Source organism: Peromyscus eremicus, chromosome 10 (genome assembly GCF_949786415.1).
Source record: "Peromyscus eremicus chromosome 10, PerEre_H2_v1, whole genome shotgun sequence".
Taxonomy (NCBI): domain Eukaryota; kingdom Metazoa; phylum Chordata; class Mammalia; order Rodentia; family Cricetidae; genus Peromyscus; species Peromyscus eremicus.
This window is the reverse complement of record NC_081426.1, coordinates 13,951,241-13,978,116: the sequence shown is the minus strand read 5'-3', so window position 1 is coordinate 13,978,116 and position 26,876 is coordinate 13,951,241. Positions and strand designations below refer to the sequence as shown.

General features: G+C 42.3%; 1 protein-coding gene across 1 annotated transcript; it reads left to right on the top strand.

Annotated features, from left to right (window-relative positions):
* Positions 1-102: 102 nt before the first annotated feature.
* Positions 103-26,389, top strand: Dnaaf10 (dynein axonemal assembly factor 10). Its single transcript, XM_059275412.1, has 8 exons — positions 103-542; positions 6,831-6,931; positions 9,555-9,685; positions 11,924-12,025; positions 14,598-14,713; positions 15,797-15,931; positions 21,696-21,793; positions 25,218-26,389. Exons 1-8 carry the CDS (start codon positions 360-362, stop codon positions 25,423-25,425), a joined length of 1,074 nt encoding a protein of 357 aa, XP_059131395.1. The 5' UTR covers positions 103-359; the 3' UTR covers positions 25,426-26,389.
* The last annotated feature ends 487 nt before the right edge of the window (positions 26,390-26,876 follow it).

Sequence of the window (26,876 nt, the reverse complement as noted above, 5' to 3'; positions counted from 1 at the left end):
CCCTTTCCTGAGGCGGGGCCCAGGCCGGGGGCCTGAGACGGGATTGGTCCGCGTGTCTGAGTGGCTGCCCTACGATATGCCTGGTTCTTAGTGTCGCCGTACTCCCACGCGCTCGCAGCCGAAGGCTTCTCAACCTCTAGTGTGTCTATGTGAAAACGTCTTGGTGAAGGCAGTAAGTCAGCTTGTGCCGTGTGTGGAGAAGCATCTGGTGCGGTCTCAGCAGCTCATCTGGCATTATCAGAGGCACCCAAGCCCAACTTGCTAGAGCGTTCCGGGTAGAGTGCGGCTAGGGAGGGACAAACTGCCCCTGTGATGTTTGCAGTCCCGTTTCTAGGTTAGTGTTTGTCTGCATCTGCACCATGACCACCTTCGAGAAGCCTCAGATCATTGTCCACATTCAAAAAGGCCTCAACTACACGGTGTTCGACTGCAAATGGGTGCCCTGCAGTGCAAAGTTCGTGACGATGGGCAACTTCGCCCGGGGCACCGGCGTTATCCAGGTGTACGAGATCCAGCGCGGGGACCTGAAGCTGCTGCGGGAGGTGGGTGCAGGCTTGGACTGCTGTTTGGGCGTGTGAGCGTGTTCTGGGGTCTGCATTACTCCTTGCCACAGCCTTGCTCCAGCAGGACCAGAAAGGAGATTACAGACTGAGAAATACTTCGGACTTAAAACTTTGGCATCCCAGAATCTCACTGGGGAACCAGTACTTTCTCTCACTGCCAGCCCCTTCTCCCGCCACCCTCGGTGCAGTCCGTTGTAAGGTTTCCGCAAGTGAAGTTGAGGTTTCATATTTACGTTCGAGGACCTTTTAGGCTGTTTGCAGTTGTTATAATCTGCTAGTACGTATTGCAGTGCATGCAGGATTCTTGCAAGCAGAGCCAAGAAGGCACCGGCATACCTATAACGAAGTTTCTGGAGACAGCTAAATAACCTCTTCTTTCGAGAAGTATCAGGTAGATGCCTAGTAGTCCCAGGCGTGACCATGACAATGTCACGGATCTCATGGAGTTTATTTTCTGTTGGGGGAGACAGTCAGTTAAACACCAAACCAAGAATACATAAGTACATAAATCAAGATGAGTTTTCTAATACACAGTTCTGTGAGAGTAAAAATAGATTTAGGGTGAGCAGAAACTAACTAGGGCAAATTCAGAGTAGAGTATGAAGTTTCCAGAAGAAACAGCGTGTGGGAGAGCTCTTTGATAGTTGTGGGAGATGATTTATTGTCTTTTAAAAAACAAAAACATGCTGGAAGTGGTGGTGCACACCTTTAATCCCAGCACTTAGAAGGTAGGAGCAGGAGAATTTCAGTTTGAGACCCTGTCTGAACAGCAATCACAAAAAAAACCATACACATACAAGAGGGATAAGTAGGGACCTTTGCAAGATCTCTAAGACGTTTAACAGATTTGTTCTTCTTTTTCCTTTAAGAAAAACAGGACCCCAGGGCTGGAGAGATGGCTCAGAGGTTAAGAGCACTGACTGCTCTTCCAGAGGTCCTGAGTTCAATTCCCAGCAACCACATGGTGGCTCACGACCATCTGTAATGAGATTTGGTGCCCTCTTCTGGCCTACAGGGATACATGCTGTATACATAATAAATAAATAAATCTTTGCCGGGCGGTGGTGGCACACGCCTTTAATCCCAGCACTCGGGAGGCAGAGCCAGGCGGATCTCTGTGAGTTCGAGGCCAGCCTGGGCTACCAAGTGAGTTCCAGGACAGGCGCAAAGCTACACAGAGAAACCCTGTCTCGAAAAACCAAAAAAAAAAAAAAAAAAGAAAAAAGAAAAACAGGACCCCACTCAAGGACTTTTAGGGGGAGGAAGACCAGATTGACAGGCTTTGTAAAAGGCTGCCAGTAAGCCAATTACAGAATAATGAAAACAACTAACATTTCATTTTCTTTCTTTCTTTTTGAGATGGGTGTTCTCTGTGTTATCCAGTTGGCTTCAAATTCATCATCCTCATGCCGGCCCCCACAGTGGGCTGGGATTACAGGCCATGTGCTGTGGTGCTGAGCTGTGACTAACAGTTTTATAGTTAGCTATAGTTTTAAGAAATGTTTCGAGTTGGGTTGACTAAAACAAATGACCAGTCTCATTGAGGTGTTGAGGGTTGTTAAGCTTTGCAAAGAGTTGGCTTGAAGGAGGTGAGTTTAGAGCAGTTAGCGGATAAATAAACTTGCATGAGAAGGTGTGTGAAGTACCATCTCTCCCTGAGTTTGCTGAAAGCGTGTTTTCAGGTTTAGTTCCTACACTGTAGCCGGGCATTCAACTTGGAGAATCTAAACACGGCTTGGTTTTCTCCCTTGCCTTGTCTTCTTCATCACTGGACTCACAGTCACCTGTTGCTGTTCCAGTGGCTAGTTCAGGTTATCAGAGAGAGGGAGCCCTTCCTGATCTGCACTCCTATAATACTGACCTTCTGTACCAGAAATAAACAGACTGTCTTATGTCTCCAGATTGTAAGCTGGACAGCAAGGACCATGTCTTCTAGTGTGATTTGTAAGGACCAGCCACTCAATGTGCATTTATCAAAAGAACGGGGAGTAAATGAACTTGGGAGTTTTAAATACTGGCATAGGTAGGGATCTCGAGTCAGTGTGTGGGTTAAGGACTGTGGACATGGGAAACATTGGCGTAACAGAAACTTTAAAGTGAAATGTTAGGAGCAAATGCCAGTCAACACGCCACCAGAAAGCATCTGTAGACTTGTGTTTTGTTTTCCCAAGAATTATGATACATTTATACATTTCAGTAATAGTTATTCCAAGTGAAATAGTGTTCTTTTCTAATTTCTGAAGAATTCTAGCAAATTTTTGTGTATTTACTTATTAAATGAAAATAATAAGTGTTTATAAGAGAATGTTTAGAAAATATAGATAGGTCTAAAAAAGAGAGTATAGTATCATACATGATCTGAACCCTAGGAGTAACAACTGTTTTTGGATCCTCTTTATTCCATGAATTACTGAGACTCCTGTAGAGGTGCTGTGCCGAAACAGAATCCCAGGTATTTGAACATTTCCTCATAAAAAGCAAGTGAAACATTAGAAGCAAATACAATATTGTATTTGTTTGGGGTGCAGCAGAAAAGCATGCAGGTTCAATACATAGCCAGTGGCTGTCCTGCATCCAAGTCCTCTATGTGTGTTTGGTTGCTAATAATGGCTATGTACAGATTTGAAAATATCCATACCTTGTTCCCACCCCTAAAAATGTGAACTTCTGCTGTTTGATTGTAGTGAGTAGCAGAGTTAAGAACTGCTACGTCAGGAGGATTACTTACCTCAGTAGGAGGAGACATACTTATTTTGTTATGATGGATTACTACAAGACTTGCTCCAAAGCCTGTGCACCCAGGATACATGTAAAAGGAGCGAGTTGGCTATTTCCTCTCTTGTGCTTTTCCTTATTGCTAAAGGAATGGGTATAAACGGAGGGCATGAGGCTGGGCAGTTTGCCACTTGTGATTCATCCCAACACTCGGGAGGCAGAGGCAGGAGGATCTCTTTTTTTTTGAGACCAGCCTGGTTTATGTAGTGAGTTCCAGAATAGCCAGGACTACATAGTGAGATCCTATCTCAAAAAACAAACTCACAAAAATTAAACAAATAAATAAAAATGGAGGATAGGGGACTAGAAAGGTGACTGGGTGGTTAAGCACACTGGCTTCTCTTCCAGATGACCCAGGTGGCAGCTTAGGGGCTCTGATGCCATCTTCCAGCTTCCTTCAGCACCAGTCATGCTTCTACTGCACAGACATATGCAGGCAAAGCACCCATACACATAAACTAAATGAGTAAGTGGAGGGCAGGGCCTCCTTCCCTAGTTGAACAGTTTGGTGAGCCACATAACAGTGTCTAGCCATGTGTCACTTCATCATCCCTGCCTGAGACGTCAGCTTTCCTAACGTACACAAAGGTACCATATGGACAAAGACAGCCCTGAAAAGTGAAATCAGGGTTGAAAGTTGGTAGTGAGCTAGTGAAATTTTGGTGTTTCATTAGCTCCTGTGCTACTGAATTCACTGCCTGTTCACTCGCCTGACTAAACCTTTTAATGTTAATTAAGTAGTGCCAGGATGTGGAGGAGGCAATACTGACAGGCTGCAGTAGACCCACCCACAGGCAGAACAAAAATAGCTTGCTCTGTGGCAGTTATTGATCATGGGCTGCTTTAGTCATGCTAACATAAACTTCTGGCAAAGAATATAAAAAACTAGGCCAAGTAAACTATCACTGATGGTCATGCTCAATATTTATCATTATTTATCAATATATTTATCATAGATTTATCAATTTCATATGCTGATTTTTGTGTGAAATAATTTTTTTTGGGGGGGGGTTTCGAGACAGGGTTTCTCTGTGTAGCTTTGCGCCTTTCCTGGGACTCACTTGGTAGCCCAGGCTGGCCTCAAACTCACAGAAATCCGCCTGGCTCTGCCTCCCGAGTGCTGGGATTAAAGGCGTGCGCCACCACCGCCCGGCCTGTGTGTGAAATAATTTTAACCAAATAAATCATTATTTTAACCAATTAGTATTCTGTCAAAGTCATCACTGAATTCTACTCATCTTTCCATAGAAGAAAATATTTAACAGTGTTGAAAAGAGTTCTTTTGTGTGCTGTATGAGTCCGTGTGTTTGTGGTATCCCCTAGGTTACTGATTTCTATGAATGTCTGAGAGCGGGGGAAACATGACTGCTTTCCAAAGTCCAGCTACAACGGAGCTCAGCCTCTCTGAGCAAGGGTTTTGAGTTTGAGTCTTGAACAATAAACTGGTAATACCCAAGTTTCTGTTTCTTTCATACAAAAACAGAAACCCTAAGGGAAGCATGATACTATATACTTATCTTGCAAATAAAATAAAATGCGAACGAGGGTTAAAAAAAGGAAATGGAGAAATCTGAAATTAACTTTAATTCATTCCTCCACCATTTTGTTCACTTTTCCAAGCCTGGAACTTTTTTTTTTTTTTTTTTTTTTTTTTGACACTTCTATTGACTCAGGCTTGCAGAATGGGGCTGTGTAATAAAATGTTTGTTGGAATCACATACTGGCCTGGAGGCAGCATTCCTTAGTAGAGAGAGCTCGAAATCTGCCTGGCTCTTGATTATAAATAAGAGACATCACTTCTCACTTTGAAAATGGTATCCCGGGACCGCGTGGATGGCTTAGGGAGTGCTTGTGTAAACATAAGGACCTGAGTTTTAATCTGTAGTGGCCACATAAAAAGCCAGGCACATCGGTACACAAGTAACTCTTGCACTTAGCTCCAGGTTCAGTGAGAGACCCTGTCTCAGGAACAAAGCAGAGTGCTAGAGCATGATGCCTGAAGTCCTCTTCTGACTTCTGCATGGATGTGCATGCCTGTACACACTACACACACTGTACACACATACTTTACACACGCTATAACACACTACACACATACTGTACACATATACTATATATACACTACACATGCTGTACACACATATACACACTATAACACACTACACTCACGCTGTACACACATAATACACACTATAACACACTACACACACATACTATACACACAATACACACAGAGTGATATCTTTAACAGTTTGTGGCAATGTACATGTTATGAAAAATGATAGTCTTTTCTGGAAAAAGCGTGTAGAATGATGTTTGTTATCATATCCTTAGTATATGGAAACTGTTTCTGTGATTGTGTGTAGTTGACACCAGACACCATCTTAGACACACAGCACATGAAAACCCAGAGAATCGAAAGGGAGGACCTGGGAAAGTGCTCTGGTGCTGGCCTCCTTAAACCCTCATTCAGAGAGTATTGAACACCTACTAGGTTCTACAGGTGGGACTGTAAGAGGCTCCGGGACATTTTTGTTCTTGTATTCTTCAGGAAATAATGTCTCCGTTGTGTTTGCATTTCTGCTGAGAGCTTTGCATAGTACATACTGAACCTTTTTACATGCACACCAGCAGAGATGTTAGAGCGTTGGAGGATTGTGAGAGGGCAAGGTGAAAGCAGGGTCCTTCTCTGTAGCCCAGCCTGGCCTACTATTCGCTGTGTAGCCTAGACTGACCTTGAACTCACCACTGCCCTTCTGCTTCCTTGTCTGGAGTGCTGGGGCTACAGGAATGAGCTACCACCCCAGGGGCTCAAGCTGGCAGCATTTGGCTATCTCAGTGAGATAAGAACAACAACCAAAAAATCCTCCCCTCTCCCTCCCCTGTATTCCCATGCTGACACAGGGATCTCTGGATTTTAGACCAGTTTGGATCACATCTGGCTTGGACAACAAAGTCAGAGACCGTGTCTCAGACTATGCCGCTGAAGAGATGGCTCAGAGGTTAAGGTCACTGGCTGCTCTTCCAGAGGTTCTGGGTTTGATTCCCAGCACACATGGCAACCACCTATAACTCCAGTTCCAAAGGATCCAGTGCCCTCTTGCAGCTTTCGAGGGCACTGCATAAAGACAAAACACCCATCCACATAAAAATAAACTCCACCCCCAATCTAAAAGAAAAACACCCAGATGTGGTATTGCATGCCTTTAATCTTGGCACTTAGGGAACAGTGACCTAGGAACTCCGAGTTCAAGGCCAACCAAGGCTACCAAGTAAGATCCTGTCTCAAAACAAAAACCACCTTTCTTTTTGATAGTGATATGCTTTTTTAAATTATTCAAAATTGACTAAAGAAAGAGTACAATAATTTCCATCAGAAAATGTTCTAATTGCTTTTATATAAAATGTATTTAACCCCTACAGTAAAGCTGTAGACATTGTGATTATAAATAACTACTTGCTTAAGTAAAGTATCCTCTCCTTTCTGTCCAGATTGAAAAGGCTAAGCCCATTAAATGTGGAACATTTGGTGCCGCGTCCTTGCAGCAGAGATACTTAGCTACAGGGGATTTTGATGGAAATCTTCATATATGGTGAGATTATTAAACAGTACACCAAATGGGATAAGCCTTCTCTTTGATAGGCTTATTGCTCTTCTGAATTCTAATTTTAAAATACTTCTTTCAAATATTTTAATTTCTTCCAGAAGTAACTAAAATCATGAGGACTGTTGTAATAAATATACTTCTGTGTCATATTTAAAGTCCACTTAAAGTCCTAAGCTCTTCATATTACATTTAAGGATGTGTATGTGTGTATGTATATGTATGTAATAACAATGAACAAACAGGCCATGAATGTGAAAGCAAGGAAGGGCCCGTAGGAGGGTTTGGAGGGTGGGGATGATATGTTATAACCTCAAAAGTTAAAGGACAAAGGTTTAAAAAGATACTGAGCTCTAGAACTTGACAGTGTTACCAGTTCTTACCAACTCACAGGCTTAGTAATTAATGCCATTTTAGCAAGAGGTATAGAGCAATACACTCATTTTAATTTTTCCCGTGTAGAACTTCCAGTTAAAGTTTTTGTTAGTATTTAATGCTTTAAGACCTAGACAACTTTTTAGGAAAATGTCTGTTGAACAACTCAATAAAAGCCTGCTTTGAATGAATAAAATCACAATTGTATCTATTGCCTTTATTATAATACCTTACTTAGAATTACTTTTTAATATTTAAAGTTGAATGAATTCATACTTCTCTTTAATTGCTTTTTTGCAATTAAATCTTTTTCTCAACACTTAAATTATATAGCAGTATTTTATTTATTTATTAGCTCTTTTTTTTTCTTTTTGGTTTTTGTTTTGTTTTGTTTTTTTAAGACAGGGTTTCTCTGTGTAACATTCCTGGCTGTCCTGGAACTCACTTTGTAGACCAGGCTGGCCTCAAACTGGTTTGTTTGTTTTTTGAGACAGGGTTTCTCTGTGTAGCTCTGGATGTCCTGGAACTCTAGACCAGCTGGCCTCAGGCTCACAGAGGTCTGCCTGCCTCTGGCTCCCTAGGTGCTGGGATTAAAGGTGTGCACCACCACAGCCATCTTATTAGCTCATTTCTAATCTGAGCTGTTGGTTTCACTGGCTGGCCTGGAACTCACTCCATAGCCCAGACCTGTTTCAGACTCACAGACTCACCTCACTTTGCCTCCTAGTGACGGGACTAGAGGAGTAAGTCACCCAGCCTAATAAGGGTTTTTGATTATCACTTAGATTGTACTACTTTATAGTTAAATTCTATTTACATATTTACCTATTTTAGAATTGGAACATCAAAATGAAGCTGGTATAATTTCTCTTTGATCTTAATTGCTTATCTACTAAATTCACATTTATTCATCATTTCACAGACTTTGTCATAGAATTTCAGAGAAATGGAGAGGCCAGTGTCTTATTTTCTGTATTTCTCATTATTTTGGGAGGATTTGGGGGCTTAGCATGTCGAGTGGTAGGTTTTTTTTTTTTTTTGGTTTTTGTTTTGTTTTGGTTTTTCGAGACAGGGTTTCTCTGTATAGTTTTGGTGCCTGTCCTGGATCTCGCTCTGTAGCCCAGGCTGGCCTCAAACTCACAGAGATCCACCTGGCTCGGCCTCCCAAGTGCTGGGATTAAAAGCATGTGCCACCACTGCCCGGCAGAGTGGTAGATTTTCATGACTCCATTTTCATATATATGTGTGTCAGTATGCTTTGTTCTTAGTCATTTCCCTCTCTTACTGCCTTCCCCTGTATCCCCGCTCCCTGACGGGGGCCAGGGTCAGGGTGTGGGGCGGTGTCTCTTCCCTCCAGACACACAGCCATTCCTTTTTGTTTGTTTGTTTTTTAGAGACAGGGTCTCTCTATAGCCCTGGCTGCCTGGAGCTCACAATGTAGACCAGGCTGGTCTCTAACAGAGATCTGTTTGCCTCTGCCTCCTGAATGCTGCCATTAAAGGTATTCCCAGCACGCCCAGCTAGATACATTCTTACTGTGTATATTCCATTGCCCACTGCCTCCCTTCTGATCCCCTTTCTGGTTTTGTTTTGTTGTTTAGATTTTTTTCACATTTTAGTCAGTGTCTGTGTAAACACACAAGTGGAAAGCAGAAGACAGCTTCTGGGTGTCTGTTTTCTCTTACACCTTGAATAATCTGGGAATCAGTGCAAGTTGTCAGGGTTGGTGGCAAGTGCCTTTATCTGCCAAGCCATCTTACTGGCCAACCTTTCCGGTTTCATGACCTACATACAAACATACATAAATATGCATATTTACACACATGTATGTGTGTATAATTTTAAATTTATTTTCCACATATGAAAGGAAACATGGTATTTGTTTTCCTGATTCTGGCTTATTTTGCTTAACATAATGGCTTCCAGTTTTGTCCATTTTCTTACAAATGTCATGATTTCATTTTTCCTCATGGCTGAATAAAATTTCATTGTGTATAACTTTATCCATTCGTGTCTTGATGAGTCCGTTTCCTGGGTTTATTTCTGTGCTGTTGAAGTCCTTTTCAGAGAATCCTTGCCTTTGCTTGTATCACCCAGTGTCTTACTTACGTTTGCCTCTAGCATTTTCTGAGTCTCTGTCTTAGGTTAAAGCCTTTGATCCATTTTGAATTGCTTCTATTTTATTTCGAATTGATTTTTAGGCCACATGTGATAAGTAGTTATGCTTTTTGCTTAGGAATTTGGAAGCTCCAGAGATGCCAGTGTATTCTGTAAAAGGCCACAAGGAAATTATAAACACTATAGATGGTATAGGCGGACTTGGAATTGGGGAAGGAGCGCCTGAAATTGTGACCGGCAGCCGGGATGGTGAGTCAGTGTATTTTATATATTACACAAATGTTTAATGGGAACGTCAGTGCCGTGGAATACCCTCTCTATATGGAGTCCTCTTTGGTTGGCTTCACTCTGCATCTGCCCTTTGAGCATCTGCATTTTAATAAACAAGTTTTTTTGTTTGTTTGTTTTTGTTTTTTTGTTTGTTTGTTTTTGTTTTTTTGTTTTTCGAGACAGGGTTTCTCTGTGTAGCTTTGTGCCTTTCCTGGATCTCACTTGGTAGCCCAGGCCGGCCTCAAACTCACAGAGATCCGCCTGGATCTGCCTCCCAAGTGCTGGGATTAAAGGCATGTGCCACCACCGCCCGGCATTAATAAACAAGTTTTATTGCACAGCCTTCATTTGTTTCTGACTTATGTATTTTCAAGTAGAGTCAAAGCACTGAATATTTAGTGTGGAGTTAGTTCAACAGCTAGTAATGAGCTGACTTTGAAAGACTTACAATGTCTCTACAGGTTTCTGAAGCAGCCAATGATGTGATGGGTGGCAGCTTTTCATTCTCTTTTTAAGAAAACAGTTACTACTAGGAAAGTGTCGGGTTGAAAACATGTCCTGTGATCTGTCCCCTGAGCACTGTGGAAGCTCCACAGGCACCAGCTTGGCTTTCAGCTCTAGTGACCAACAGACCAGGTCTGAGTGACCGCTGTGGGGTCCTAGGTTTTGTTGCTCCACATGGAGATAATAGTAGTTTCTTTAAAAGAATTATTTTAAAATAAAAATGAGATGTAATTTTCCTTCTTCTTTTTTTTCTTTTGGTTTTTCGAGACAGGGTGTCTGTGTGTGTAGCTCTGTCTATCCTGGAACTCGCTCTGTACACCAGGCTGGCCTGGAACTCACAGAGATCTGCTTCCAAGTGCTGGGATTAAAGTCATGTGCCACCACCACCTGCCTGAGACATAATTTTCTGGTAGTTAGTCAAGGGCAGTGGTGTGTTAGAAATTCTTTTTCAGGAAGCAGTGTGGAACACAGAAGGAAAGATGCCGAGCGGTTCATTATGCTGCCACAGCCATTGTGCTGCTTCTGCGATAGCTACGCAGTTTCTTTAAGTTTTCCGGGTATTCTTAGGAGAGTGGCGTGAAATTATGAAGAAGTAATATTGTTACGTATGTAATTCCTTGGTGATAAATACTTCGTGATTTATAAAGTGAATTTCTAAATAACCCATCTCGCCAGTTTACCTGGCCAGCTATGGTAGAGGAGGACTAAAGTGGCTGACACAGATGTTTCTTTCCTGTAAGTTTGTAGGTTAGAAATTGTACATCATCTCCACTTGTGTTAGTGTCTGTGCTTGCCTACTAATTAATTTCGTGTTATGAATCATCTTTATGTCCTGCACTGATTCAAGTGTGGAAAACTTACTATCGATCTTAACGGTTTGTGTAAACCCTGTATCTGAGTGGTGATCTGTCAGATTTGTGGGAATCCACAAAGGATTGCAGCCTTTTTAATGACCAGCTCTATCCCTGGAGATAAGTCTTAAGTTTCTTGTCTCTTTCAGGGACTTTTTGCCCTTTCCTGTTCTTGCTCAGATGTATGACTTTTAGCCATCTCATTTCATGCATTTATCTTGATTATATATAGGTAGTGACAGTAGTTAGTAATCCTATAATATCAATTGATATAAGAGGGTTAAATTTAATTTGGGCTAATTTTATTTAATAGCTCTCCTCACTCTTTTGTGATAGGAAGTTAAGCTTCCTTATATGTGAAATGGGTGGTGGTCTGTCTTCTCGTGCCAACAAGTCAACCTGAGAGCTCATGCATGCTGGTCCCTGTGCTGTGAACTGCCTCCCCCAGCCGTTGAATGGCATTCTAAAATGCAGAATGTAGTAACAGTGCTTACTCCTCTGTATACGAAAAGTGCCAGTGGTTATCTGTGTAGTTAGGAAACCGAAGAGTTAAAGAAAGTACGGCATGTTTGAATTGTACCCTTGTCTTTGCCTTGTCAATCATAACTTACAGATAACGTAGGAATACTTGTTGGGTTTTCTCTGTGTAGCTGTTAATTTAGGCATCATTTCTAATACTAGCATATGGGTTATGTCTGGTATCAAGGACAGCTTAACCAATTTGAAGCCAGAAAAACATGAATAGTTTACAGATGTTCTAACATCTACAGTATTGGCACATGTCCCATTGGTACAAAGAGTGCAAAAAGGAAATGTGATCAGTCACTGTTGAATTTTGCCAACTCCCTTTTATTCATGACAGGAACTGTAAAGGTGTGGGACCCAAGACAAAAAGATGATCCTGTTGCTAACATGGAACCCGCACAAGGAGAAAACAAGAGAGACTGTTGGACTGTGGCATTTGGTAGGTTACTGAAGAAATAATTGCATTTGAAGTTTGTGTTTTAGGAAATTCCCAATAGTCTGTTCTGTAGATTATTCTGAGAGGTTATCCAGGCAAATATCATAGTAGTTAGTCAGCCGCAGGCTAGGGTTTACTTCGTTACTGTTCTATTTATGTGTGGCTTAGAGAAAGTCAATAGACTTCACCGTTTCTGGTTATTGTGTTGACACAGTAGTGCTAATAGAATTTGCTTAACAGTGTTGAGGAGCCAATGCGCTAATGCCACTAAAGTGCTTAGAACAGCGCTTCTCAACCTGTGGGTCACAACCCCTTTGGGGGTCTAACAACCCTTTCACAGGGGTCACCTAAGACCATCAGAAAACACAGAGATTTACATTATGATTCATAACAGTAGCAAAATTACAGTTAGGAAGTAGCAATGAAAATAATTTTGTGGTTGAGGTTTACCATAGCATGAGGAAGAATATGAAAGGGTCGCAGCATTAGGAAGGTTGAGAACCACTGTCATAGAATGTGCATAGATTATTAAGTGTTGAAAATGTTTACTATTATTATGATAGGTTTTTGTTTAATTGATAATATTGACCTAATTTGGTATCAAATGCTATTAATAAGGCTAAGGGAAGCCTCAAATGCAAATGATAACCTAAAAAAATCCTACGTTACATTTTACAAAGTACATTTATTTTCTAGAAAATAGTTGTGCCATTACATAATTATTTCTTACAAGTCTGATGACCATGACCTTTATTAGTACACTTACACTGCATATTGATCCTGTCAGTGCTGGTGCTTGTCTCTGACTGTAAAAGATGTGAGTCAGAGCCCAGGCCAGCTGCAGTTACCAGCATGAACTGCTGCTGGCTGCAGCTTCGTATTCAGTTTTAAACCTCTGTTTTCTTTTTGATCAGGCTGGCCTCAAAATGGCAGGATCTTCCTGCCTCTGCCTTTCAAGTTCTGGGATTAAGGCATGTGCCACCACACCTGGCTTTTGTGAGTTTTTTGTTTTGTTGTTTTGAAACAAGATCTCACCATGTTGCTCAGGCTGGCCTCAAACTTCTGGACTCAAGTAATCCTCCTGCTTCAGTCTTGAATAGCTGGGACTACAGATGAATACTGCCATGCCTGGCTTGAGTTTTGTTTTGTTTTTTAGTAACTACTGTGGACATGCAGTAGTGAAACTGAGTCATATTTGACCCCTCAAGCATATGCTTTCATGAAGAAGGGCTGGCATCGACTTTACTTACAGATAAAACAGAAGTAATGAAACATCACAAGAGGCATCTGTCCATGCAAAGGGAGAGATACAGAGGGAGAAAGATCATTTTGAACTCAGACCAAGGATTCATAGGATTTCCATCACTAAAACTGGGAGAGAATTTCAACACAGGGAATAATTATAAGGTGTCCTAGAATGGTATGGTGGGGAAAGTGGCCACAGAGATGGCACTAGCCACAGTTGCCATAGCCACTATAGCCACTGTTGTTTGGGTGGACTGGAGGTAGTGAGATCTGGTCTCTGGTCTGAGCTTTCAGATGTCACTGGTGATAGTAGAGGGTGGTGAAAGGCATAGTGGAGATGAGTTCAGAAGTTCTAGGCAGGATTCCAGGTGAAGAAGGTATGGAGCAATGAAAATGATTCATATGATAGATGCCGAATAAATAGTGTTTGCAAGTCTGTATCCATAAAATGAGGAACAAGGAAAAGGATTCTGTCCAAGATGACTACATTTTGGGATTGATCATGGAGGGAAAGATGTTGCTCATTGAAAAGTTCCACAAGCAGTGTCACAGTGGTAAAGGAAGACTGTGAGGCCAGTTTGGGACATAGCAAGAACAAGATGCTGGTACCATCAATAGCTCACAGTGGAAATGCAGACCTGGAGTTAATAAATAGGAAGCTAGAGGTAGTTGAGAATAAAGACATTGGGGTCATTGTCCAGATAGCCTCATACACTGATAGGACCTTCCTCTTCCCTCACATTTTTTTATTCAGCAAGAGCTATGCAGGAAAACCATCCTGCAACTAAGCATGCTGAAATTAACTTCACATTCTAAACTCTAGGTATGGTCATCTACACCACTAAAAATACACTCCAATTCATTACAAAGTTTCCTGCAAAGATAAAATAACCAGAAAAATATTCTGCAAGATAATTTTAAAACAGTATTTGCATTCATATATCATTATTACCAAGGAATGGAAAGGAATAAGTATATGTGTCTTCCCAGGCCCTACTATCTGAACTGTAGTTGGACTGTCTTTACGGGTATATAATGGATCATGGCTTTGCATTTGCTAGACAAGCCCTGAGTGGTATTTCCAGCCTGAGAGATCATTCCCTTTGTATTTAGAATCCTCTAAACACTTTCAAGTAGACTTTTGCCAGAGAATTTCAAGTAAGCATTTTTTAAAAATTAATGCTCCGCATCAGCTGTCAGGATTGATGAATGGAATTCTCCCAGTATAATTTTTTAAATTTATGTCTGTCCCAAGTTATATGCGTAATAGTTTTTCTCAGCAGGCTGCACCATGGATTTATGAAGACCTGCAATGTGTCTTGATTTCCAGGCAATGCTTATAATCAAGAGGAACGTGTTGTCTGTGCTGGCTATGACAATGGGGACATCAAGCTATTTGATCTCAGAAACATGTCACTGCGGTGGGAGACGAACATTAAAAATGGGGTAATGTGCCTTTCTGTGCTGTCCAGCCTCTCTGAGATGTTTGTATCTACTGTCTACCTCTAGCCACTACAAAGTTCTCAGGTCCTTTCTCTTAACTCATGTCTCTCAGTCTTCTACCAGAAGTTAAACTTTTGGGCCAAACCATCTTGAATCTAATGGCAGCCATGCATCCTTTTTTAAGAAAGTGATCACATATTTAGATATGCTTTGTTAGTGTCTGTGGAGTCAGTGGAGCCTACAGCCCATCTGAGGACCATGGGGACCACACATTTGATATCAAAATGAGCAAATACGTGGTCCTTCTCTTGCTGGAGTACGCAAAGTTTCACCAAGCGCCTTTGGACTTTGTTTCTCAAGCTGTACACATTTGTTAAAGAATTTAGTTCCTTTCTGATTTCTGAAGGTAGCCTTGACTTACCTTCCTGTGCTAAATAATAAAAAACATCACATTGCGGGGGGGGGGGGGGTGAGTACTAAATAATAAAAAACATCACATTGCTGGGCGGGGTGGTGGCGCACACCTTTAATCCCAGCAGTCAGGAGGCAGAGGCAGGCGGATCTCTGTGAGTTCGAGACCAGCCTGAGCTACAGAGTGAGTTCCAGGAAAGGCACAAAGCTACACAGAGAAATCCTGTCTCGAAAAACAAAACAAAACAAAACAAAACAAAACAAAACAAAACAAAAACATCACATTGTTACCTTCTACTGAGCATGGGAACCCAAGATGGTTTTGTTGATCAAATGAACAGAAAACATATTTTGCTATATTCAAGTACATGGTCTTGTCATTTTGAGCCATTCAGATAACTTCAAAGAGCCAACAGGATCTGGAGAAATGACTCAGTGGTAAAGAGCACTGAATGCTCTTCCAGAGGACTGGGGTTTGATTCCTAGCACACACATGATGGCTCAGAACTGCCTGTAGCTCCAGTTCCAGGGATTCTGACCCTCTCATCTGGCCTCCCTGGGTCCCAAGCATATACCTGATGTGATATATGAAAGCAGGCAAAACAGCCATACACAGTTTTTAAAAAGTAAAGAAAATAAGAACCTATCAATAACAGATACATTCTCCGCTTTCAGGTGTGTAGCTTGGAGTTTGACAGGAAGGACATAAGTATGAATAAGTTAGTAGCTACATCTCTGGAAGGCAAGTTCCACGTCTTTGACATGAGAACGCAGCATCCCACCAAAGGCTTTGCTTCTGTTACAGAAAAGGTAAGTGACAGACTCTCTGTGGAGAGTGAGCCGCTGGGCGTCCTCTGTCTGTCATATGCTTGTGGGGTCTTAGGTGCTTTTGTGCAGGTTACTTTCGCAAAGGTTGCCAGCTTTATACGTCTTGATTATAATAACTATCTTGCTTAGTTAGGAATCTTATTTTGTAGTTAAAGAAACCTTGCTGATGCCAAGAATTTGATCAGGAAACCCCAGCTTGATGTTTTCTAATAAATGTATACTTATTAATAACTAATAATGTACTTTCCAGAAGTAGCATTTTCACTGTCATCATCCCGTTTTATTCTATATTCTCATTTGCTGTATTGAGTGAACTTATTTTAAAACACTGGTTACTGTGGTTAGGACGTAATAGAAATTCAAGAATGTTCTGTTTGTTTATACTTTGGCTTCTACTTGAGAGACTTAATGGGAAAGGTTTTTGATTTACAACATTAGAAAAATAGATAAGAAAAAAAAACAAAGGGAAAATACTGGTCACAAAAGAGAGAAGATATCTGGAATAAAACAGCTGCATAAAATCCGTGTTAACATCCTGACACTTTTAGGAGACAGGTGAGGACTGTGCCCTCTCTCCATAAACATAAGGAGGAAAGCAGCCACAGGTTGGCTGTTTCCATAAGACTCAAATGTGCAGTTTGCTCAGGAAATTAGAAGTTTCTTCCTATTCCTTCCCCCACTGTGGATGCTGTGGGATTCCTTCCCCCACTGTGGATGCTGTGGGACTTCACAGAACTTCCTCCTCTGTGCTCTTGTGTCATCTTATGATATAGTGGAGGTATCATTTGGGACTGGCGAGATAGCTCAGCAGTTGAGAATGGTTGCTGCTCTTCCAAAAGACTTGAGTCAAATTCCCAACACCCATGCCAGGCTCCTTACACCCCCTGTAACTCCAGGTCTAGGGGATCTGATGCCATCTGCTGACCTCCTCAGGCACTGCACTCATGCACAGACTCACCACCCCCCACCCCCACACACGTACACATAATTGAAAATTAAATCTCAAGATTAGTAGTCACTGAAATGTGAAATGTAAAGCTTAGCTTAAATAGCAGCTTCACTGCTCATACAAAGCAGTATCGCCCTCTCCTATATCCGCCTACTTCCCCGGATTGCTCCTCTTGCTCAGTGCTCACTCCTCATGACCCCCAAGGTGAACTAGCATGCTGGAGTGGATTTGCTGGTGTGAGTGTGGTACTGATAAACTGTTAGCCTTTTCTACTTGTCTGTCTTTATTTTCCAAAGGAAATGCATTTTGCTTTTTTTTTTTAATATAATTTAATTTAAATGACATTTAATGACAAAAATCAAAAGCCATCCAGATATGAAAGGTATTAGTTACAAAACAGATACAGCATATTGAAACATATATCCATATACATACACTGCTATTATTCAGCCTATTCCCCTAGTGTCTCCTGCATGTCCCTGCTTACCTCTTTCTGGTCCCCTTTTTCCTGTCAAATTCTCCCCTCTTCTGCATTCATGGCCTGTGTATTCCATTACTCTGTTTTTCCCCTCTCCCCATTCATACAACCCTTCCTTTCCCTCACACTACACTGTCAGCTCTCATCATCTACACAGACATAGACACACAGCAGTTTAATCCTAGATTTTGGGTTTGAGAGAAAACATCCTGTATCTGTCTTTTTAATGAGGAAATAAAATTCCATTATATGGACCTCATTTTCTTTACCTGTTCATGTAGCTGGAGTTTTCTCTCTGGGTCCCACCAAGCCCCGGCAGTCTGACAGCCCACTTATAAAATAAACACACAGACGTTTATATTATTTATAAACTGTATGGTTGTGGCAGGCTTCTTGCTAACTGTTCTTATATCTTAAATTAACCCATTTCTATAAATCTATACCTTGCCACGTGGCTCGTGGCTTACCGGCATCTTCACATGCTGCTTGTCATGGCGACTGGCAGTGTCTCCTCAACTTAGCCTTCCACTTCCCAGAATTCTCCTCTCTCCTTGTCCCGCCTATACTTCCTGCCTAGCCACTGGCGAATCAGTGTTTTATTTATACAGAACGATATCCATAGCATGTTCATCTGCTGATAGATGTCTAGACAGGTTCTATTCCTCAGCTGTGTGAGCAGTTTAGCAATACAAGTGGACGTGCAGTTCTCTCTGTAATATTTTGACCTAGAGTCCTCTGGGTCTGTATCCAGGAATGGTATAGATAAGTGACACAGTAATTCTGCTTCAATGTTTTTAAGAGATCTTATGTTAGCTTCTTTATGGGCTGTACCACTTTACATTTTTACGTTCCTACCAGCAGTAAGGCTTTCTTCACATCCTTCGCATCATTTGTTTCTTTTCTTTTTTTAATAATATTTTTATTAGCTGAAAATTCCATACAATGTGTTTTGATCATGTTCACTTCCCCTCCCCCAACTCCTACATCTCCCATCTCCCTATCCACCCACCTTCGTGTTCTTGTTTTCTTTTCCCCGCCCACCTCTCAACATCCATTGAGTTCAGCTTGTGTGGCCCAACCACTCTTGAGTGTGGGACCTACCCTGGAGTGTGGTCACCTTACTAGAGGTCACATCATTAAAGAAAACTAACTCTCCCTTGTCTAGCAGCAGTTGACGCCAGTAGCTCCTCGGGTAGGCGGGACCCCTAACCATGCTGGGATTTTGTCTGGCTTGAGCTTGTGCAGGTGTGTGCATGCTCTCGTAGCTGATGTAAGTTCATTTTTGCATCTGCCCTGCTGTGTCCAGGAAGTACTGTTTCTTTGAAGCTGTCCACCATCTCTGGCTGCTACAGACTTTATGCCTCCTCCTGTAGGAAGATCCCTGAGTTCTGAAGAGAGAGCATGGAGCACTCCACAGTTGCCAGTTGTAGGTCTCTGAGGATGAGAGTTGAGCTCCATGGGTACAGCAGTGAGTCATTAGGAGTCATTTAAATGTTGTGTCCTGTTAGCAGAGTGATAGTAGTCGGTTTTCCCCTAGGGCCTGTGACCTATCTAGCCATGGGTTTTTGGTCCCATTAATGGTGCCAGGTATGGGCCTCTGGTGGAGCAGGTCTTCAATCCAATCAGAAAATGGTTGTTTGTATCTTGATGATAGTCTCTGTGGGGTGAAATAAAACTCAAAACAGTTAATAATTTGTAGTTGCTAAACACAGTTCAAGGCTCTGTTTCCATTTGCATTTCTCCTTTTGAAAATATTGCCCAGCCGGGCGGTGGTGGCGCACGCCTTTAATCCCAGCACTCGGGAGGCAGAGCCAGGCGGATCTCTGTGAGTTCGAGGCCAGCCTGGTCTCCAAAGCGAGTTCCAGGAAAGGCGCAAAGCTACACAGAGAAACCCTGTCTCGAAAAAAAGAAAACATTGCCCATTGGATCTGCCCAGTGGGTGGCTTTTTCTTTTATGACTTGATGTTTTACAACTCTGTGGATTCTGGGTACTGACCCTCTGCCTGATACATAGTTGGCAAATATGAATTCCTGTTCTGTAAGCTCTCTCTTCACTCTGCGGTGGTCTCCGTTGCTGTCCGGAGGCTTTTTAACAGCAAGTGATCCTGTTGTCAGCTCCTGAGGAAATGGCGTATGTTATTAGAGTCCTCTGAAAAGAGAGGACTTGCTTATGCCCATATCTTCAGTTGTTATATTTCTTCCAGCAGTTTCATAGTTTTTGTTCTTATGTTAAGGTCTTTGACTCATTTTAAATTGATTTTGGCCAGGATGAGAGATATGAGTCTAAGTTAATCTTATACATGTTTGTATCATGTTTTTCTATCTCTGTTTGCTGAAGAGGCTGTTCTGTTGTGTGTGTGTGTTTTCATGTATGTGTACTTTTGGCATCATTGTCACTAGCATTGCACAGCTCCTGGCACCTCGGGTGTAGAATGGCTTCGTTTGCACCGACAATACCTAGCATCATTGTAGGTTTGTTGGTTTGTTTGGTTTTGTTTTGTTTTTTTGTTTTTTGTTTTTTGTTTTTTCGAGACAGGGTTTCTCTGTGTAGCTTTGCGCCTTTCCTGGAACTCACTCTGTAGCCCAGGCTGGCCTCGAACTCACAGAGATCCACCTGGCTTTGCCTCCCGAGTGCTGGGATTAAAGGCGTGCGCCACCACCGCCCAGCTTGGTTTTGTTTTTTAAGATAGGTATCCTTATGTAGTCCTGACTGTCTTGGAGCTTGCTATGTAGATTAGGCTGGCCTTGAACTCACAAAGATCCTCCTGCCTCCACCTGTGCCTCCCAGTTTGGGGGACTAAAGGTGTGCACCACCATGCCCAGCCATACTCTTAGTGCTTTGGCTATTCAAGCTCTTTTGTGCTTACATTGAACTTGGGATTGTTTTTTGTAGTTCTGGGAAGAACAGCATCAGTTTAATGGGAGTGTTTTGAATGTGTGCAGCCCTGGGTAATATAGCCATTACTAATAACAGTTCTACCTGTCTGTGAGCGTGGAAAATCCTTCCATCCATTAGTGTCCTCTTCAAAGTCTTAAGTTTTCACCATAGAGGTCATTCACCTTCTTCATTATGTTTATTCCTAGGTTTTTGTTTTTTAAGCTGCCCTCTGTGAATGGGATTCTCTCCTCCTTCCCCAAGTTCTTTTTTTGCAAGACCATTATTAGAAATTGAAAGGCTGCTGAATTTTGTGTGTTGACTTTATTTTGCTGAAAGTATTTAAGTTTAGGAATTTTCTGGTAGAGTCCATAGGGTCTTTTAAGTCTAGAGTTGTGCGTAAATGGGGATATTTCAGTAAAGAGAATTGCAGAAGAAAAACCAAACTGAAGTGATGCTGGAACTAAACCACTCAATAAGCCACACTGAAAAAACTCAATGGAAAGCCTCAGCACACAGTGGATCTGGTGAAAAACAGGATTAGGCCTGGGAGGTGAGACAGAGGAATTGGGTCATTCAGTAAAGGTCAGTGATAAACTCTGTGTGTGTGTGTGTTATATGTGTGTATCTGTATATATATATATATATTTGTGTATGTGTATATATATGTATATATATATGTATGTGTGTATATATATATGTATGTGTGTGTATATATATATATATAACATGAGGAGCTCTAGAACACCGTGAAAAGACCAGATCATGGAATTAAGAGAATAGAGAGCTGGGCGGTGGTGGCGCACGCCTTTAATCCCAGCACTCGGGAGGCAGAGCCAGGTGGATCTCTGTGAGTTCGAGGCCAACCTGGGCTACCAAGTGAGTCCCAGGAAAGGCGCAAAGCTACACAGAGAAACCCTGTCTCGAAAAACCAAAAAAAAAAAAAAAACCAAAAAAAAAAAAAAAAAAAAAAAAAAAAAAAGAGAATAGAGAGAAAGAAAATACTGTACCAAAGTATTTGGTACATTTTCACTGAAACCGTGTAATTTTCCAAGTCTAGAAAAGAGGTCCCTAACCAAGTCCAAAAAGCCTGAAGAAGAGCGAGGATGAGAAGAGAAACTCACATCACATACCATAGTTAAGACACTGAAAACAGACAAAGGAAGGGTGTTAGAAGCTGCAGAAGAGAAGGCTGGTCACTTACAGAGGCAGGCCTATCAGGATAGTGCCTGATAGTTTGATAGAAACGTTTAGTCAGAAAAGCCCTGACTGGCCCACCGCCAACCCCGACTGTGCTCCTCAGCAAAACTGCCTGTTGAATTAAAGCAACAACAAAACATTCTTTCTAACAGCCGAAGTGAAGGTGGTTACAGTTCTTTGTTTTCGAGTCTTCTCTCCAGGGCTGCCATTTAGTCTTTAACTAATGTGTGTCTTGTCTGAGCAGGCCCATAAATCCACCATATGGCAAGTTCGACACCTGCCGCAGAACAGAGAGCTCTTTCTGACAGCGGGAGGCGCTGGGAGTCTGCACCTCTGGAAGTAGTAAGTCTTCTTAAGTTACTTGTGGGTGTGAAGTGGGAGTCCAGAACTTTTCTTTTTCTCCTTTAATACTTGCTTTAATTCATTTTGGTGTGATTTTCACTTTCAGTGTTGTTATGTAACCGACTTCTAAATATTTTCTTTTACTAATGTATTTATTTTATATTTGATAAAAAGTCGTCCTTACCTAACACAATAAATATGTTTGTCATACTTATGTCTCTGTGTATGAGAGCGACATAGAAAAAGTTGGGAATCCCCCCCATAAATTTGGAATTGTAGGTAGTGTGTTTACACCTATAATCCCAGCACTCAGGAGACAGGGCCAAGATTGCCATAAGTTTCAGGCCAGCATGGACTCCATAATGAGTCCTAGGTCAGTCTAGGCTACAGAGCAAGAGCCTGTCTCAAAAAATAAATAAAAAGAGGGAAGGGCTGAGGGAGAAGGGTGATGGTGGGGAATAGCTTTTGCTAGTTTTTGTTTTTAAATTTGATTCAAGACCTTCGTTAAATATTACCTTCTAGTCATTAGAACATTGCCTCTGGAAGTTGGGGAGAGGGTTACGATGCTTAGGCTTGAAAATGAGTTTGTTGAATTCCTTGTGGTAGAGCTGAAAGCAGCCTGAGGCTCCTGATTGATCTGCAGATAAAGCCTTGCTTGCTCAGCACTGAGTTTCTTTTCTGTACACCTGGGCAGGATGAGTTACTGTGGCAGCTGTAACCAGGTGTGTTCCAACATTCCCGAGGGCGCTAGGTGCCAGGTCAGCTGCCAGTTCAGCGGGTCTTGTACAAACTGAAAGTTTGAAAACTTCACTAGCAACAAAGAAATCTCTAAGCGTTACTCAGAAAAATGATAAGTTCACAACTCAAGAGTATTTCAGAATTCAAGTTTGGTTACTACTGTATAGGAAAAACAAAACAAAGCAGCATGTTCAGCATGGCTTGGACTTCCACGTTTACAAATCTCTCTCTTAGCTCCTTTTAGAAGCTGAAACGCAGGGCTGCAGTCAGTACTTGTTAGAGAACTGAAGCTATGAACTGACAAATTTGTGATTGTTTTTGATTGAAATAGCAGTCGAATGGAGTTTAATACACTCCGTCCATTCTTGCTTCATTGAGTAAATGTGCCTTCTGTTGGGAAAAGGCAGTAGATGTGTTTTGAGTGTTCTGGGATGATTGTTGGGTAGATAGACCGTTTGATCCTGGAAGCTTTGCCCTTCATTCTTCGTGGTTCTAACCCAGTCTCGCTGCGGGTTAGGTTTTGTAGATCTCATAGCTAAGCTGTGCCTCTTCCCTTGATTCCCCAATTCTTGAGACTACTAAAGGAGCCAGTACAATTTTCCACACGTGGGCACAGTGGCAGCTAGATTTTTTTTCTTTACTTTATTGTAATAAGGCTAGATCTGTATGCACTTAGACATTGGAAGGTTTTTTGCTTGGCTTTCTTTCCTCTAAAATTAACCACTGTGTGCCCTTATGGAGGCCCAAAGCGGACATCAGGTGTCTTTCTTGATTGCTCTCCACTTGATTTGTTGAACTGGGAGCTCCCTGATTGTGACTAGGCTAGCTGCCTGCTTGCCCCAGGGACGACTGCCCTACTCTGTCTGCCTCCCAAGGGCTGAGATCACCAAGGCAGCCTGTACTTTCATGTGGTCTTGGAGATCCAAACTCCAGCACCCGTGCTACTGGAGGAAGCGCTTTACCAAAGAGGAGTCTTCCCTCCGGGATTTTATTGTAAGGTGAGCACTGACCGACATCAGAACCAGTGACTCATGTACTTTGTAAATGCTTTGGAGCTTTGCTGTGACGCCCTCTAGTGCCAGCAAAGAGAAGTGGCTGAGGTACAGTGCAATGAGCTTGTTTTCACTGCAGCCCTGCCTTGAGAGTGCAGTCAGACTGTAAGCACTCACTGAGCGCTCGCCAGGCATTCCTAGAGAGGAATGCAGGTGAGTTTTCAGACTTTGTCTAAAAAGCAAACACAAAACCTTACACAGGTAATGAAGAGACCTGAGAACCTTTTTTTTTTTTTTTTGAGATGAGGTCTCACTATGTAACCCTGGCTGGCCTGCAGCTTGCTATGTAGATCAAACTGGCCTCAGGCTTGTGGAGATACACCTGCCTCTGCCGCCTCTTAGTGCTGGGATTATAGGTGTGCAGAACCATGCATGGCCCTTGAGTTTTAATACTAAATAACTGCAAACTTTGCTAAGAAATGTGGGGAAAGTATTTATTTAAGACGTGTGTGTGTGTGTGTGTGTGTGTGTGTGTGTGTGTGTGTGTGTGTGAACACTTTGTTCCTTTTAAGTAAAATAATTTGTTGGGTCTAAAAGGAAGAGAAAGTGTTTTCTACCATGGTTTCATGGTTTCTCCTCCATTTTTACTGTGTCTGATCCCTTTGTGTCTCTTAGACTCTGGGTCTGTTTTTTTGTGTCTGTTTTGTTGCTTTGATGATTGTGGGTTTTTGTGTTTGCATCACAAAGTGTTGTAATTGATATACAGTGCATTCTGAAGGGCCCTGTGAGGAGTTATACCTTAGAGCAGTGGTTCTCAACCTGTAGGTTATGACCCCTTTGGGGGTGTTGAATGACCCTTTTGTAGGGGTCTCATATCAGATATTTGCACTACGATTCATAACAACAGCAAAATTAGTTATGAAGTAGCAACAAACATAATTTTATGGTTGTGGGTCACCACAGCATGAGGAGCTGTATTAAAGGGTCGCAGCATTAGGAAGGTTGAGAACCACTGCTTTATAACACATCTATAGAGAAGTTTACTTTTTTCCCCCCACCTTTCAGATCTGTCAGGTATCATTTAGTTGTTAGCCTTTCCCTCTTCTTAGCTTAAAAGTTTATATTTCTTTCTGGGAGAGAAAAAAACCATGTTCTCAGTGTTGCTTTCTCCTTGTGAATGCAGTGGTTTTACAACTCTCTCCAGTGGCATCCCCACAGTAATAGGACAGGGAACGTCTCAGGCTAGGTCTGAATGGTGGACTCTGGGGTTAGGGTGTGTGCCAGTCCTTTTTGGGAAAGTGTTAAATGAGCTTTGTAAATGCTTCTTACAGCTTTTCCCCTTGTACACACACTGCCCATCCTGTCTGGCAACCCAGATTTAGGAAAGAATTACAATAAAAGGTTCCAGAGAGCAACACGTCAGGCCACCCTACAGTGTTCATATCAAAAAGGAAGCACAGGCAGCTGCTGGGCAGAGGTGCTATGTAGAAGTTTGTAGGAAAAGTACTCACTGCCCTGGGGGTGTTGGCCTAGAGCTGAGGTTGAGGCACTGTCTCTACTCACGTAGGTCAGTATTGGGAAGTCATACGTGCTGGCTCGATAACCAGCTGAGAAATAAAAAGTTATTGACGCTTATATAGGAAAGTAAAGCGGTGAATGCAGGATTGCTCTTACCACGTGGATCTTGTTTTTAGTGAATACCCTATTCATCGGTCAAAGAAAGATTCCGAAGGAGTAGAGATGGGAGTCGCGGGTTCCGTCAGCCTTCTGCAGAATGTGACCTTGTCCACTCAGCCCGTCTCGAGTTTGGACTGGAGTCCTGACAAAAGGGGGCTCTGCATCTGTAGCTCCTTTGACCAGACAGTGAGAGTACTGATTGTTACAAAGCTCCAGACCATCTGACGAGCGCGCGGAACTCGACACCTTCCAGAGGGTTGCTCACGGAATTTGAGCTATCTCCTCCATCCTCTGGCCTCCTGGAAGACATTGGATTTGAGTGATGAATGACAGCCACAGGCACGAAGCCAGTCGTCCTCCAGCTTCTCTGGGTGTTTGGTGGCCTGACGGGCATGCTGCTGCAGGTGAAGGTGCCACACAACAGGGCCAGCTTTGTTCCTTTTCCCCATATTTCTACTAAAAAAATGTGGAACCAGGTGCTGTGGTCTTGGTCCCAGCTACTTAACAGGCTGAGGCAGGCGGATGGATTTAGCCCATAAGATCAAGACTAGCTTGGGCCCTAGGTAGGCCCTGCCTTTAAAAACAGTTGGGGGTGTCGCTGAAGAGGTGACTCGTGGTGAGAGTGCCTGATGTTCTTGTAGAAGACCCAAGTTTGGGTCTCAGTATCCATACCGGGTGACTTACAACCCCCGTAACTCCAGCTCCAGGGCGTCTGATGCCATTTTCTGGCTGTATCGGGCAATGGTACTCATAGATACATGCACATACTTGGAAATTTACAAAAATTTTGTATTTAAATTTTTTGAAAATTAAAAAAAAAAAACACCACCAAAGTCAGTAGTTGTTATTTAACTGTGTTTTAAGTTTGTTCTGTATCTCAGAAGTTCCACATTTTCTCTGTACATTTGTGCTTTATTTTAGTGTTTCCATATTGTAGGAATCGTTTAATTTGGTTTGTAAAGTACTGGAAACACTGTTGGAGGGGACAAACTGGAGACCCTGTTTCTCAGTGTAACTGGTAAAATTCTGTGACCTACAGCCGTCTGTGTTTTACTCCAACACAGGTGTTGAGTGAGTGAGACTTGGTGGGTTTTTGACTGTGGTAAGCGATGATGAGCGGTTGAAGATTGGAGTGCTTTTTTTTTAAACCTTTAAAATATATTTTTTAAATAAACAGGTTTCTAAAGTCTGTGGGAGCTTTGATTCTTTAATAGTAGTAAGATGGCCAGCCGCTTGCTTTGCTTTCCCCTCTGAGTTCTCAGGAGGTGCCCTTGACTGTGGAACCACGTCATACGCTGAGTCTCAGGAGGACTGGCCTGATCACGCTTCCGTTAAACCTTGTGTCCCCAGCTCCGTCCAAAAGAACAGAGCCACCTACAGCATTCATAATATACAAAACTCAGGAACTCTTTGTTCCCCAAATGCTTTATAAAGCAGAGCCCCTGGAGGCTGGGGAGAGGGCTCGGTGGGTTAAGTGCTGGTCGTACAAGGATAAACACCTGAATTCTGAGGACTCTGGTCTCAGAAAATGAGGTGAAGAGAGATAGACACTCAGTCTTGACCACTGGTACATGCACAGGTGCATATGTGTTCACACATACAAATACAAATCAGCTTTAAAAGGAACAAGGTTGTGGGTATAATATCAAAGTAAAAATAAAATTAACCTTTAAAAA